This window comes from Parasteatoda tepidariorum, chromosome 3, assembly GCF_043381705.1.
Source record: "Parasteatoda tepidariorum isolate YZ-2023 chromosome 3, CAS_Ptep_4.0, whole genome shotgun sequence".
Classification (NCBI taxonomy): domain Eukaryota; kingdom Metazoa; phylum Arthropoda; class Arachnida; order Araneae; family Theridiidae; genus Parasteatoda; species Parasteatoda tepidariorum.
The window spans coordinates 1,901,650-1,918,517 of record NC_092206.1 but is presented as its reverse complement, the minus strand read 5'-3'; the positions used below and the strand labels follow the sequence as shown (position 1 = coordinate 1,918,517).

The window sequence follows — 16,868 nt, the reverse complement described above, 5'->3', positions numbered from 1 at the left end:
CAAGTAGGACCACAAATGCTCTATTGGATTAAGGTCAGGTGAATTTGGGGGCCAAGACATAACTTCAAAGTCACTGGAATGTTCCTCGAACCAATCCATGACGATTCGACCCTTATGACATGGTGTATTATCCTGTTGGTAAACACCATCCCCCGCAGGAAAAACTGTTGCTATGAATGGATGAACCTGGCCTGCAACTATCTTCAAGTAGCTTACAGACGTCAGGGATTGTGGGTCCTAATGTGCCCCATGAAAACATTGTTCCTGGGCGAGCAACCATGAAAACCTGGGGGAGTCCATTGTTATAGATGGAGGGTGGTCATAATGTAATGGCTCTTCGGTGTATATATATATATATATATATATATATATAAATCAAAGGCAGTTGTTGATAAAAGGTAATGCTTACTTTACAGTTTCATTGATAGGAGTATATTCTCTCAGTAAGTTCCAATAATCATTGACATAGAGGATTGGATAGTAATCACCAGAAATAGGGTCAAATTCAACAACTATAAAAAGAGAGAGCATTTATTACTAATGCTAAATTATTCGGCAGATATCTCTTAAGCAATAAAAGCAGCAATAGCATAACTGATAATGTGACAAACCTCACTTTTTATTTGACTGAAAAGAAAACAAATGCCATGTGAAAAAAAACTAGTATACATTACATTCAACTTTAACAGGGTGCATAGTCATATTCTTCAACAAAAAATAAGCACCTTTTAATGACTCAAAAATATTTTTAAGCACTACCTACATTAACAAAATGCAAAATAATTTTGAAACACTTTACATGGATCATGATAAAATAACTAGTTTCTGACAGGAAACTCTTTTAACAAGAACACATTTAAACTACATAAAGTAATAACATATTTGCAAATTTTTTCTGAGAAGAGTCCAAATATGATATAAAAAATTTAAAACTACTTTTTTCTTCAAAAAAAAAAAATTTTTTTTGTACATAATTTATTAAAATACTGTACAGCTTTTATTTTGATACTGTTAATAATGCATAAGATTAACTTTTTTCGCAATAGCAAATTCTAAAAATCATTTAAAAACTCTTAATTCTCTTCAATAACTAAAGAGAAATTTAATTACAGTAGAGTCCGATAATCCAAGCCCCGGTTATCCGAGTTTCCGCTTTAACCGAGCTATCAAATATTTTATGGATTTTTTTGTTCTAGTTTATTTTTTATTTTTAAAAATACAGCCGGAAAATAAATCTGAATTTTATCTTCCAAACACTCAGGAAGACGAAATCCAACAACTTGATTCGATGTAATTGTCGTTAATATCGTCAATAATGAAAACGAATCTAGCGAAGATGATGAAGACAGTGATGATTAAAATCAACATATAAAAATCTGTCATACAGATGAACTAAGAGCTATCGAAAATGCTATTGAATATATAGAACAACAAAAAGAGGTGACACCAGAAATCCCTAAAAAATGGCGAAAAATTGCTGCAGAAAAGCACCAAAGTTATGTAAAACAAAAAAAAGATTAAGGACTTTTTTTAAATAAAAACTATTTAATTCTAGTAAAGTATGCTTTTTATATGTTTTTAAGTAAGCCTTTTCATTTTAATATGAATTACGTATACTTATGAATTACGTATATGAATTACGTATTAATGGTATACTCGTATAAATGTTGTATTTGTTAAAAATATTACATTTATACCTACTCTTCATCTTTCCTTTTCGTACTCTTCATTTTAACCGAATTTCTCAGCTATCCGAGTTAGTCGCGGTTCACATTAACTCGGATAATCGGGACTCTACTGTACTACTACTTACGATTGGTAAGTGTAAACATAGATTCTAAATAGTGAGGCAGAAATCTAGAAATTCACTCACATTTTTTTCACACAGTTACGGAATCAAAATATCGATTTTGAAAATTTTTTTTTAACCCTTGAGCCTTTTCTGTTATTTACTTCAAAACAACGATGCATGCATTGATCTTATAACAAAACTGAGTAGAGGGCATTTATGGCTAAATTAAAAGGGATATATTCATTGATATCTTTTTAGTCTTGCTGCTTAAATCTGGAGAGAAAAAAATCCCTATGTTTTCCCTATACATATTATACAAAATATATTAAGAGGAAATAACAATTACTGTGCTCTTGTGTGAGCTATATTGGGCTAATTATATTTATTTGTTGTAATTGCTGGAAAAACAGCTGAACATGCTTAAAAAATGCTATAGTTAATGAAAAAGTTTAATATAGATGAAATATCATGTTTAAATATACCATAGACTGCGCTTTGTTTGGTCACCATTTTTTAAAAGACAAAAATAAGAAACAAAATTCCCTGTATTTTCCCGGTCTGTAAAGAAAAAATCAAAATTCCCTGCTATTTTAGGTGATTTTTAAATTCCCTATATTTTCCAGGTTTTCGATGTGGAATGGCAACTCTGCATTATTTTGAACTTCAGTTTCCATACAAATTATCGATTGCATTTTATATAGAATCATTTTTAAAAACAATTAATGATAACTTCACGCAAAAATTTATACAATGCAAATAAGCTTAAGGATTATGTAACAGGAGGTGTAGTCAAATTTTTGAATAAAAACTAAGCACCTCTTTTCAGTTTTCATGCATTCAAAAAATATTCTGAAACTCTTTATTAAAAAAAAAAATAAATAAAAAATAAAAAATATGGCGATGTTTCCATATCATGATTTGTCAGGCCAACTACAATCACCAAGGTGCCAAATAGATTTTAAACTTTAAATTTAAAAAAAAACATGTAGCTGTTTGTCTGGTGGTGGCTATGAGTTATACCTTTTGAGCTGGTCCCATTCTGTGATGTTTTGTTTTAGTTTCTCACGGGCCACTGCCCGGAAGTTGCCAAGTGATTATTCTGCCACAGATCATAATACGGAAATCTCCCCAAATATAATTAGGATATATATGCACCTATATGTTCATACATACATATGAACTTTCAATGGGAAGAATTTTTTTTTTTATTAGTGCGCAGATTCCAATATTATCAGGAGTCTGTCTAGATTTTTCTGAGAGGTACCTATTTTGCGAAAATTTAGACATAATTTGTAAAAACTAAAAATTATATTAAAAAATCAACACAAAAATATGGATTTTTTCATTTCTCACAGGATACAAAAATATAATTTTAAGAAAAAGTATTTTGCGAAAGTACTGCTTTCAGTACTTTTTAAAAACTCGATGTTAAATGGTTAGGCCTCAAAAACTGACATTTCAGAAGATAGATCCATGTAAAGTATGGAATAATTATAAAAATACTACATACATTCATCTAGAGGTGGTGGAACATGCCCTTGTACCCATGCTGTGTGGTCATCAATGATATTAATGGTCAGATTGGGATGCCAATGGGACAAGATCTCAAGAGGCGTTTCCTCAGCCTTCTGAAAGGATAAATAGACCACCATTTTTTAACAAAGGTCTTCTGAAATAATAATTTTTAAAGTGTATTTAAGTGACACTTACTTTTATATCTTCAGCACTGGCAGAAGTTTCCCCAGTCAATAAGTTATGAGTACGTCGATAACGAAGCTTTTTATATCTGTTCATTCCTGAAAAAATTTTATAAAATATATTTCTAATAAGAAATTTTTGCAGTAAAAATAATGAGCGAAATAAGAAATAGAACAGCTATAAAGATCTTGGTGGCAAAAACTTTCTGAAAATAGAAGAAAATTTTCCAATTTTGAAAGCTCCTTATATTCATTCCTGAAAAATTTATAACACTGTTGAATAAAATATATTTCTGATAAGAAATTTTAGCAGTAAAAATAATGAGTGAAATAAAAAATAATTAAAAAATAGAAAAGCAAAATAAAGATCTTGGCTGCAAAAACTGCCTTTTAAGAAAATGCAGAAAAGAAATGAAAATTTCTGACAATAGAAGCAAATTTTGGATTTTTTAAATTGGCGTAAAATACAAATCTTGACAGTTTAAGAAAAGTTCTAACAACAAAAATTAAAACATCTTACACTTATTTAGGTTAAACAAAGATGAAAACTGTTTCAACTATAAATATTTAAGAAATAAACTAGTAAGGAAAAATTATTTAAGCTAAATATTTTCCTCACTTTATTTTTCTAAGTTTTCTGTGTAAAGAACCCCCCCAAAAAATATATATATTAAAGACTAATAGGCAGAAAATATTACTTAAAAAATATATAAAGGCGACAAGAGGCAGTGAAATTTTATCCCTGTACTAATAAAAACACATGAAGGTAATAATTTCCACTCATCATTATGATTATTAAACAGCTGCCACTTATCATTATGATTACAGGGGTCTGTCCAGACATTTTGTGAAAGGCCCGTTTTTGTAAAATTGTGAAAAAATTCCTCGTAATTTGTGAATATTTAAATAAACGTTAAGTCACATTCTTTCAACCAGGGTTCTGCTTTTGTGAATTTGTGCAAATAGGGTCCTGTTATTGCAAAAAACTTTTTCAATAAGTTTTTAAATTGTTAAGACATACAAGATCATGCTCAACACTGTAAAATTATAATTAAAAAAATAAAATTTTCAAAAATAAACAGCAATTGATGCTACTAAATTAGAGGTGCAACATACAAATATTAGGTATTTAGCCTATACTGCTGAATGCAGGATATTCATTTTGGACGAATAAAGGAAGAAGTTCTTAAGAAGAAGACAAAACTTAGTTCGTTTACATCTGTCTCTCCTTCCTCCACCCCTTCCTGGGAAGGGTTTATTCGATTAAAAAAAACAATAATGAAGATAAACAAATTTGTGAAGGGTCCAATTAAAAGATAAATTATTTTGTGAAGGGTCCGTTTTTAAGATAAAATTTTTGCGAAGGGTCCGTTTTTATGAAAAGATATTTTGTGAAGGGTCCGTTAACGGACCCAAATTTCTTCTAAACAGACCCCTGAATTATTTTCCCTGTACTTTCGCACAAACAGAGTTACATTTGATAAGATTTTAAACATGAATGATGAAATTAAGAGAGTTATAAAATATAGTTGAACCTGTATATCTCAAACCTCTTTATCTCGAAAACCTCTATATCTCAAAGTTTCTCAAATTTCCTATGTTTACTGTCTGAAATCAATGTATTTTCCATGTTTATGTCGAATTTTTTTCTTTCAAACCCTTCATTTCTTGAATTTCTATTAATACAGCACAAATGACAAAAATTTTCTTTCACTTGCAGCAGACAGAGATTAATTTCGTGAGCCCACAGGGATGAACAGGTTGGTCTTGGAATTTTAATCACCATCACTGCACTTCCCTTACAATGATTCTGGCAGTAAGTGATAGGTTAATGATGACCAGCAGGGGCGAACTTTTCAACACAGAAAAGAAAGCTAAGAATAGAAATTCACTTCCATCTCAAAATTGCAATCAAAGGATAATTAAGAGTTTTAAAGTGAACTATAGGAAACCATTGGCAAGCATTGTAGATGAATTCGATGAAAAAGTTCCCTTCCAAAAATAAAGATGTTAGATGCTATCAGAATTACTGTCTTGCATGGAGAAAAGGGTTTAAAAACTACCCAAAATGGTTTTAAAAACCTGGTTTCAAGAATAGCTGTGAAGATGGTGAACAAGAGGTTGAAGGCATCAGTAAAGAAGAAACTGTTGACGCTGAAAAGGCAGTGCCAGATTTGATAGAATGGAATGCAATAAAATCTGGATTTAATGTTGACATTGATTTTGAAGATTTTCACAAGTGGACAACTGCCTGGCAACATGCGGAACATAGACAGATGCGGAAATCATAGATAATGCCAAAGGAATATCAGATGAAGAGGAAGAAACTGAAGATTATATAGATAAACCAAAAGTGGATGCAAAAGAGGTAGAAAAAGCTGTAGAATTCTTATAAACTATTCTTGAATCCCAGGAAAATGTTGGCTACGAGGGATCTGTGCTCTTTCTCACCTTAAAAGAATAATCGAAACAAAAAAGGTTATACCTTAAAGATTTTTGAAAAATTATTTTCAGTGTTAAAGGTATGTTAAAAAAATTTTTATGTACATAGATGTATGTGGTTTAATTCATTTAAATAAATTCCTATTCTTTTTTACAAAAAACAATTAAAGCACTTTTAATAGAATTTCTTAATTAAATGTGATTTTTTAAAGTACCTGCATAACTCAAAACCACTTTATCTCACATTTTTCGCCTTTCCCGCGAGATTCGAGACAAACGGGTTCGACCGTAACATGTTTCTCAAAAGTAGTGTTAAAAACAAAAGCTTTAGCTGGAAAGCTATAAAAGTTTAGTTGTAACATTTCAGCAAGCAGCATTTATAAAAAACTAACCACTTTTGGAGATCCGCTTGGTCACCTTTCAAAATCATCTTGTACAACATATAAACTTTAATGTTCGCCAAGCACAACACAACTGCCTTTAAATATTCTTTAGCCCTTCCTTAATCTTAGTTAAAAAGAATATATCAACCAAATTTTTTCACTGACTAGCCGTGGCCCACTAAATTTTCACAACTTTTAAGAGATGTCTGCGATACACTATCCTGTCAAAAGTACCCGGACAACCAGTGGTATGGATTTAGAGAACATAGTAACCCCTTTCCTAATTATACCGAGTTAACTCGGGTATGTATATATTGCAACTATTTATTATCCCGGGAAAACTCGGGCATAGCAGAACTTGCCAGTATGTTTTGTTTTTATTACATTTTTACTCGGCCAGAAGAAAATAATTAATAATATTGCTGAAATATATATACATATATTGGAAGCAGGGCCAGGATAGCCTGGCTGATAAGGCACTGGACCCATGTTCAAGAGTTCGATCCCCGCCGGTCGAAGTCTCCCCGTGTAGTAAATGGCGACTGATGCACGTTAAATCTGTTGAGCCGTTAAGTCCTCCATGTTCCCATAACAAATTAATACCTCTGGGGGTACTGATCCAGAAGTTTCCTTGACTTCTGGATTGGTTCAAAATGACAAGGCTACGGAGTTGAACATTAGTACAGAGCTAATTCTAGGCGGGGTTTGTGGGGCGCTCCGCCCCGTATGCCCTTTTGATGAGAAATTTCCGCCCTGTTGCCCTTTACTCCTTTCATCCCGCCCTGATATAATAAAATGCGCCCTGGGATGCCCTCTCTGGAAAGATCCCACCAATTAGTCTTTCCTGCAAGAAAGAATTTTTTTGTTCTGTCCCCCTCACACTTTTCTTGAAATCAACTTGTCCTTCTAGCTCAAAAACTATGAGTAAATAGGATTCCACGAAGCGCTCCCCCCCCCTCCTTACTATTTCCTCTTGAAGTTAGTAGTTGAAATAAGAGATCTTCCGAGAAGTTCCTTCTGTCAGGGAATGCAACCCCTCCTGCAGCTGTGTGGATTCGTATTTCTCCTTCTGGAAAAATCTCTTTTTCTTAGGACTGGAAGTATTGCTTATTTTAAGAAACCATACGGCAATGGTGAAGGTCAGTTGGTCAGTAGGCCTGCCAAGAGTTTTCTTGGAAAGAATCTTTTAAGGGAAGAAATCCTACTCACAAAGCCTGTAGACTAGTTTAGGGGTCGGACTAGGTCATTGAAAGAATTGATACATTCTGATTTATCTTCCGCCCTGCACCTCTCTCCCTACTCTACTTTATTCTTTTGAAGGAGGAAAGAAATTTTTACTTTCTGTTTCAAAAGTGGAGGGACTTAGACAATTAACTAACGAAATAAAAAAAAGCTTTTGTATCCAAAAGAAAACAAAAAAATATTAATTTTTTAATGAACTTTTTTTATACAATGACACAACAAAGTTCTTACGATAATAATGAATAATAAAGGCATTTCTGCTTTACTGTGCAGGCCACGACCCGATTGTCCCTCGCAGTTATCACATTTCTTAACAATCTTTCGTAAGGAAGTGCTTATCAGGTGCTGCGTTTGAAGGAGAAAAAAGGACAGAAAAACAAAGATAATTGTGGTCCGGGAAAAAGTCGGAATTACCGGATTTTTCGTTAATCACGATCCGGAGTTTTAAGGTCCAAAAGTTTATGGTTATGTTTCATTAAAGGTTTTTTTAAGAATTTATATTGGCAAACTACAATTTTTATTCCATTTTTTTTATTTATTTCTCTTAAATATTTTTTCCAGTAATTTCTCATTACGTTGGCAAGCTGCCAGCAGTATAAACAGATCATCTTTATTTTTTTATTTTTTTTACTCTATATCGCTTAGCACTAACTTTCTCGTTTTCATTAAAATTTGTTCGAGCAGTCTATTATTTTATTTTTTTTTATTAATTTGTTTATTCATACTATTAATAGTGCGTGCAAAAGTATAACTGTGCCTCATAAGGGTTGAATCAAACGTACAATTTATTTGTAGATGAAGCATACTTAATTCATTAAACGTTTTATCATTATTTATTTTCTTATTTATTATTTTGTTCGACTGTTAATCCTAATTGATACTAAAGAAGCTAATTTTAAGAGGAAACTTTTCCCTACATTTAGAATTTTTAACTCATTAACAGTTCAATAGGAGGTTTTTATTTCGACGCTGACGCTATCACAAGTGCTCCGATAATCGATGGCGATGACTCAGTGACATCCAGACATTACGAATGATGTAATTATTTCGGTAAATTTAAATCCGAAACTTTTCTTTATCATTTAATATTATTAAATTTATTTATAGCTGTGTGCTTGTACCTCAAAAATATTGAAAAATAAAATTCATTTGATGATACAACATGTCTTATTTGCAAATTTATTTCTTTATTTTTTCTGAATGATCACAATGTAGCTTCAATTCGACAGCGCACTTGTTTTCCTAACTACCTGTTTATAATTTTAAACAAAATAAGCTAATACAACTTAATCCTGGATATTGCACACAAACATGAATTTATTTTTTAACGCAATGTATTTATTTTATTTTAGAAGCATCTTTGAACAGCCGATCCAATTTTGGGTTTACGGCTACCTATGTTTAACTTCGTAGCCATGTAATTTTGAACCCGATCCAGAAGACAAGGGTACTCATGGATCGAGAATTGAGAGCAATTTTCCTTCTGGGTGGACGTTTTGATGGAATAGGTGATAGAGGTGAACCTTTCAATGAGGTGAACCGGGTTCGAATCCCGGCAATGGCTGGTAATAGAAATCCGCATCCGGCTTGCGCCGACTACGGTGCTGACGTGAAATATCCTCAGTGGTAGACGGATCTTGGGTTAAAGTTCCCTTGCCATCAGGCTAACCGTGGGAAGTTTTCGTTGTCTTCCTCCCAATGTAACGCAAATGCGGGGTAGTTCCATCAAAAAGTCCTCCACGAAGGCAAAATTTCTCCCAATACTTAATACAGAAGTTCCCTTGTCTTCTGGATGAGGTTCAAAATTACAAGACTACGGAGATGAACATTAGGAGCCTTAAACCCAAAATCGGGTCAGCAGCTCACAATTACCACAACGATCGCTGCTACGATGCATCGTTAATATTGTAAATTGAATTTATTTGTATATAATAAGCAAATTTTTAGTTCGATTCTTTTTAAAACCTAAAATGTTCATTTAAATACAATAAAAAGTGCTGCGCTCACAATTTTTTTTTTGATTAAATTTTATTTATTTACATTATAATAATTTGTAATTGCTTTAATCCTTATATTTTTTTTCTTTTAATGGCAGGGTGCATACGCACCGGGAATTTTCGAAGAAATTATATTAAAAAAAAAAAAGTCATGGAATTGTTATTGAAAAAAACTTGTACGTTTTTGAAAACGTAATTTGTGAGATTTCACTTTTCCGTTTTCAATACCGTAATACCCTTGCAATTTAGAAGATTTTTTTTTTTTTAAAAAAAAGGAGAAGAACATTTTTATTTTTTTTTTTCTGACCGACCGTTATTAGGTGCAAGATTCTTCTATTATTTTTAAGCGTTTTTAGAGTGAGTGAAGTCAGAAAAACTCAAAAATTCTGCTCTGAGAGTTTTAATATATGTTAGGTGTTTTAATATCTAGTAATGTTTCTCAATTTTCGCTATCCTTCATTTATATGATAATTTATTTTTTCATTATTTCAGATAAAACATTAATTAGGACGAACGAAATTTATTTTTCTCATCGGCTTTGTTTGTGAGCTTTCAAATAAAGAACTTTTTTGAATTTAATAAATTTTGATTCCTCAGAGGCGCGGTATCATTAGCAAGTTGCGCATGTCACACCTGCTCTTCTTTTAAGTTTGATACTTCCATATAGAAATAAAAACAGAATATTGTTTATTAATAAACGCCGACAATGATTTATTACTAAAGACTAACGATTATTTTATAAAGCAGGGTTTAGCTTTCTCTTTTTACAAAAACTTTTATTTCCTCTGCGTCTCCGTTCAAAACTTTGTACTCAATGAATTAGTTAATTGCTCATGGACTTTAAGATAAAGTTTTTATTTTTAATTAATTTAATTTAATTTTATCATGGACTTTTGGGATTTAATGTTTATGGTAGGGCTTCTTTTAACTATCGTTTCCGTTTGGTAATTTTTAAGTGCCATTATTATTTAATTTTATTAATAAATTTTCTTGCATTTTATCTTTTATTTAAAAAAAACAACTTATAATTAGGTTTGAAGCACATTGCGTTCATTAACATTGCATTGCATGCAATTTTATTTTACATTAGTCAATTTGGTGAATTTATTAAATTTTTAGTTTTTTATAATTCCGTTTTATTTAATTTATTAAAATTAGTTTATATTTCAGAAACTGCGATAATTTTTCCGGTCAGGTTTAGTTTATTTTTATTGATTATTCTTTCAATAACAGAAAACGAAACGTTTCGTCGAAAATTAATTCAGCATTTTTAATATCTTTGTGTAGAAGCACTGCTGTATTCGGGAATCATATTTATCCCTTAGTTTCGCACGCTTTTTTTAATTATGTCGTGGTGGAGGCCAAACTTGTTACTAAATTTTATTTTTAGTACTTAAGAGTGCTAAGAAACATTTGTTTCTGATGAAATTAATTAAATTAAGATTGAATATCGAATTTCAAAGCGCATTAGTTTTATTATAATGTAAAAAACTGTAGAGAAATTGAGTTGGCTTGAGCTTTTCTGTTTGAAATAATTGAGCTCAGTTTAAATTATGGCTGCTCGTTCAGTTTACAATGAATAAGCTATGATTTATTCTTAGCCAAATAAATAAAAATGACGGAAAAACGATTAATATTGAACTTTTTGAGATTCTAATCATTAAATAAGAAGAAAACTTTAAAAATAAGTTAAAATTTCATATAACTTAACAATTTTTGTCCAACTTACATTTCGCTTTTAGGTGGGCGGACCCCTGTTCCCTAATTAGTGTGGAGGAGACCTAAAGGTGCCCAGCCTCTTATACTCTAGGCCAATGAACCAGTAGGTATCCATGGCAGTAAAGGAAAGAAAATTTCTGACTGGTCGGGTTATTTTAAAAATTGACAATGATATCATCCGTTCACAGTATATAAGGTCCCAATCACATTCAACAGTGTTCATTATAATTTTGGTTGAACTAGTTTACATTTCAATAACGTCTCGAATTCAGTTTTAAGTGCGATTTTCAGTTTTCGTTAGTTTTTTGATTGGTGCTCAAACCAAGCTCGTACGACTTTAATTACCTTTCATATTTCACGACTTCCATGTTCTAAAATGCCATCCAAGAACAGGAGGAAGAGAGAAAACGATCGCCTGCTTCATCAAGAGGGAGCGAAATGCATGAAGTTGACTACTTTTTTTGGAAAAAATGTAAGTTTGTTTTATTCTCTAAGTATAATTTATAAATAGATTTAATTTTATTTTCTTAAAAAGTAGTTCTTATTAAATTGTGATTTAAAACATAGTGCAATGATTTACAGTGCTTACTTATATGAACTAAAGGCATCTTTCTATGCATATCACAACCTTAAAAATGTTTTCAAAATTAAGAATAATAATTTTTTAGGCATAATATAATTCTCACTACAATATTAATTTTTGAAATACCAAAATTTGTTTGTTGCTTAATACAAATCAATAGTAGAAGTATAATTTTTTAATTTTTCTTTTTTGAATTTTAAATACTATTATCGAAATATTTTAATGAATATGAATAAATTATAAAAATTGTTTTTTAAAATTTCAATAAGGATTTTGAAAATTTAATTTCAATCAAAAATGAAGTATCATTTTTTAATTTTCCTTTTTTCAATTTTAAATATTACTGAAAAATTTTGTTATTTTAGTTACAATGAATAAATTATAAAAAAAAATTTTGAAAATTATCTTAGTGTGGATTTTAAAATTTTAGTTTCAATCAAAAATGAAGTATCATTTTTTAATTTTCCTTTTTTCAATTTTAAATACTATTATTGAAATATTTTAATGACAATGAATAGGTTATAAAATTTTTTTTTTTAAATTTCAATGTGGATTTTAAACTTTTAATTTCAATCGAAAATAAAGTACTATTTTTTAATTTTTCTTTTCGCAATTTTAAATATTATTGAAAAATCTTGTTATTTTAGTTACAGTGAATAAATTATAAAAATTGTTTTTTAAAATTATTTTAATCTGGATTTTAAAATTTTTTAATTTCAATCAAAAATGCATGATTTTTTAATTTTTCTTTTTTCAGTTTTAAATACTATTATTGAAATATTTTAATGACAAAGACAATGAATAGATTATAAAAATTGTTGTTTAAAATTTCAATGAGGATTTTAAAATTTTAATTTCAATCGAAAATAAAGTACTATTTTTTAATTTTTCTTTTCTCAATTTTAAATATTATTGAAAAATTTTGTTATTTTAGTTACAGTGAATATATTATGAAAATTGTTTTTTAAAATTATTTTAATGTGGATTTTAAAATTTTTTAATTTCAATCAAAAATGCATGATTTTTTAATTTTTCTTTTTTCAGTTTTAAATACTATTATTGAAATATTTTAATGACAAAGACAATGAATAGATTATCAAAATTGTTGCTTAAAATTTCAATGAGGATTTTAAAATTTTAATTTCAATCGAAAATAAAGTACTATTTTTTAATTTTTCTTTTCTCAATTTTAAATATTATTGAAAAATTTTGTTATTTTAGTTACAGTGAATAAATTATAAAAATTGTTTTTTAAAATTATTTTAATGTGGATTTTAAAATTTTTTAATTTCAATCAAAAATGCATGATTTTTTAATTTTTCTTTTTTCAGTTTTAAATACTATTATTGAAATATTTTAATGACAAAGACAATGAATAGATTATAAAAATTGTTTTTTAAAATTTCAATGTGGGTTTTATAATTTCAATCAAAAATGAAGTATCATTTTTTAATTTTCCTTTTCTCAATTTTAGATATTATTATTGAAATATTTTAATGACAATGAATAGATTATAAAAATTGTTTTTTAAAATTTCAATGTGGATTTTAAAACTTTAATTTCAATCAAAGATGAAGTATCATTTTTTAATTTTCCTTTTCTCAATTTTAAATACTATTATTGAAATATTTTAATGACAAAGACAATGAATAGATTATAAGAATTGTTTTTTAAAATTTCAATATGGATTTTAATATTTTAGTTTCAATCAAAAATGAAGTATCATTTTTTAATTTTCCTTTTCTCAACTTTAGATATTATTGAAAAATTTTGTTATTTTAGTTATAATGAATAAATTATAAAAATTGTTTTTTAAAATAATTTTAATGTGGATTTTAAAATTTTAATTTCTTGAAAATCATTTAATGAAGTACATCGATGTAAAAAGATCTGGAGAACAGAATTTTCATTAAAATCTCTCCATTTAAAATTTTTATCCTTCAGAATCCTAATAAACGAATGCAATATAAAAATAAGCTTATCTGATGTCACTTACTCAGTAAAAAAGTCTAATGCAAAATAAAATTTAAAAAAATATTTACTATATTTTGCCTTTAATTAATTTTGGATAAATTGGGTGCAAAAATATTTCAATTCGCTTAAGAAGTTCACGATATACTGTGAAATATGCAAAAAGTAAAATTAACATTAAGAAGTACTTATACTTTAAGTACAGTTTAATAAATATTTTTAAATTTGCTTTGTATATATTTGTTACGTTTTATCTCTGTTAAGTAATAACTATTTATTGAATGAAAGGAGTCCCAATGTAATAATGGTTTCAATTTATCCTATGCTCAGCTTCTTTTTTAAAGGTCAATAATATTCGTTCGTCTCAATGCGTCGGAACACTGGCTTATGTTGCTGGTGTAAAAAGCTCGCTGTGTTACAGGCAAAGATCCTTGCCCTTGATTTTGTTAGTTTCCATTTTCTTTTAATTTTTTAAAAAGTTTTTTATGCATGTAAGTAGTGCTTTTTTTTTTTTTNTTTTTTTTTTTTTTTTTTTTTTTTGAATATAATTATTATTTTTAAGCATATAAATCTTTAGTTGTTTTTAGTTTCAAAAGTCCTTTTTATTAAAAAAATAAATAAATTAATTAAACAAAACATTTGTTTTTATTTTTATTGTTGAATTCAGCCATTAGCTAATACAGTTTTAATATTTTAATTAAATAACATAAAAGGGCTAGTGATGTTTCAAAAGCCTGTTTTTTCCCGCCAAATTTATTTTATATTAGAGATTTTTCTTACCAATCTTTTTATACTTTTAAAAAATTTCTAACAATACATATATAAAAAATATTTTGAGGAAATTTTATTATAAAAATTTTTTTAATAAATAAAATTAAAACAAAGCTTATGCTTGTTTATACTTTTAGAATTTGGAAAAATTATGCTTTGTTATTAATATTCTGAAAGCATTTTCCTTTAATAAACATTTTCTTTTTTCATATATTTATTTCTTTTATCTATTTCAGACTGTTTAAATATCTCTGAGTGCGTAGTTTAGATTTAAAAGGGAAAAAAACATTCGAGCCTATGTTAGGTCGTGATTTCTATCAGATGATAGAAATTACATTCAATTACAATTACTTCTTACATTGTCCAGCCCTGACCTTAATTTTGGGTACTTACCGAAGGCAGATTTAAAACACTTTAACCATTATGTAATAGATATTTACCTGACTTACATTTTCCGTTTTTAGTGTAATAAAAATTAACTATTTTACCTCTTTTAAATTCACCTGAAGAATGTAGTTTTTAAAATTTTTATTGAATCTAATTTTTTTTCTGTTACTTGTATATGTCAGAAAGTGTTTAAAATTTTAATTAATGCTACATTTCATTTGGTGTTAAATTCTACGAATAAGAAGCAAAACACAATTTAAACTTGTATCATTATTTAGTGCAGAGTTTTAACTGAAATTCAAGTGTTCGTGATATTTGAAAATTAATTGAATAAATTGATAACGTTGTGATCTGGAAATATTTGATATTTTTATGATCAGACTAAGAGAGATTATATAAAGGTTTAAGTGCTCTAGCTAGTCTAAAAATTTTAGAAATTTTGATTATGAAATTCCGTCGTCAAAGACGCGAAAGTTAGTAAAAACATATTAAAAATTATAAATAGTTTTGCAGTTTAAAAGTGAAATCAGGAGGTGCCATTTAATTATAGAGATTTTTATTAACTTGTCTTTCTCTTACCTTGTACTATTGCAATAAAACCAGTTTCAAAACATCATACAATTTAAAATTAACATAATTAACAAAATAAAATTAACATAATTAACAATTTAAGAAAAACATAATAAATTGACATAATTTAAATGAACACATGTTAAACTTTCGTCTTTATTAATCTATGTGATGAGAGTATGAAACTTTTTACTGTACTGCATTGATTTTATTTATTATTACCTTTGTAGTCTAGAATTCGAAAAAAAATCAATATCTTATGCTAAATAAGAATAATTTTACTCTGTAGGACTCGAACAATAACAAGCTGGGGGATCCATTGCTACATCCACCAAAAATTGCTGAAGGTGCAGGTAGCCTTTCAAAATCTGATAGTGTAGAATTTGTGGCTCCAAATATTGAAGTAGCAGGCTGCTCTTCATTGCCTGGTGATACTTTCAGCCCAGTTAATGAAGTAGGTGAAGAAATTTCTTCAATTGATTCTACCCAAAAAACAGTTGATGTGGAACCCAACTTGGAGACAACAAGTGCATCAAGTAAACATAAAACTGTATTTGATCAAACTTGGTTGCAAAAATTTAAATGGCTGCAACATTGCAGAACAGATGATGGTAGGGAAATTCTATTATGTAAACTGTGCATAAAACACAAGCAAAACTCTAGCTCTCCATGGGTGGAGAAGGGTTGTGTAAGCATCCGCTTAGACAAAATTAGGGCCCATGAAAAATCATTGGCACATCTTGAGGCAATAGCCACTGAAACCAATGCTAAAGGCAATAATTTAAACGATTCAACAGCGAATGAAAACACAAAAACTTTTAAGGCTGTGACTGCAGCGATGAAGTGCCTTAATTTTTTAATTGAGCATAACTTGCCACACACTACTTTTTTTGAGCACTTCATAAACTTTTGTATCGATGATCTGGACTGCACAATTTTAAAACCCTTAAAGAAAGCGAAAAATGCTGTATACACCAGTTACACAGCTGTTAGAATGCATGGCCAGCGTTAAGGAAGAGGAAATTTTAACTGACATCAACAGTAGCCCTTTCTTTTCTATGGCTATAGATGAAACGTCCGACATTAATAATAAAAAGCACATGGGTGTAGTCGTCAAATACATGAAAGATGGAGACGCAAAACACTCTTTTGTAAGAGACTGTAGTCTGCCAGATGGAAAGGCAGACACAATTTTATCGGCCTTATCCGAGGTTGTCAATGACTGTGGTTCGATACATAAAATGTCCGCATTCGTAAGCGACGGAGCCCGTGCTATGGTAGGAAAAAAAGAGGGAGTAGTCACAAAATTAAAAA

The 16,868-nt window shown here is 29.3% G+C and overlaps 1 protein-coding gene across 1 annotated transcript in view; it reads right to left on the bottom strand.

The window, feature by feature from the left end:
• The window catches only part of LOC107441959 (putative lipid scramblase CLPTM1), a gene marked incomplete at its 5' end in the record, with an annotated part of 49,685 nt that overhangs the window by 20,023 nt on the left and 12,794 nt on the right, over positions 1-16,868 (bottom strand). Inside the window, 3 exon segments of the mRNA XM_071178198.1 lie at positions 410-512; positions 3,303-3,420; positions 3,503-3,588. Of these exon segments, the coding sequence (XP_071034299.1) occupies positions 410-512; positions 3,303-3,420; positions 3,503-3,588 (307 nt within the window).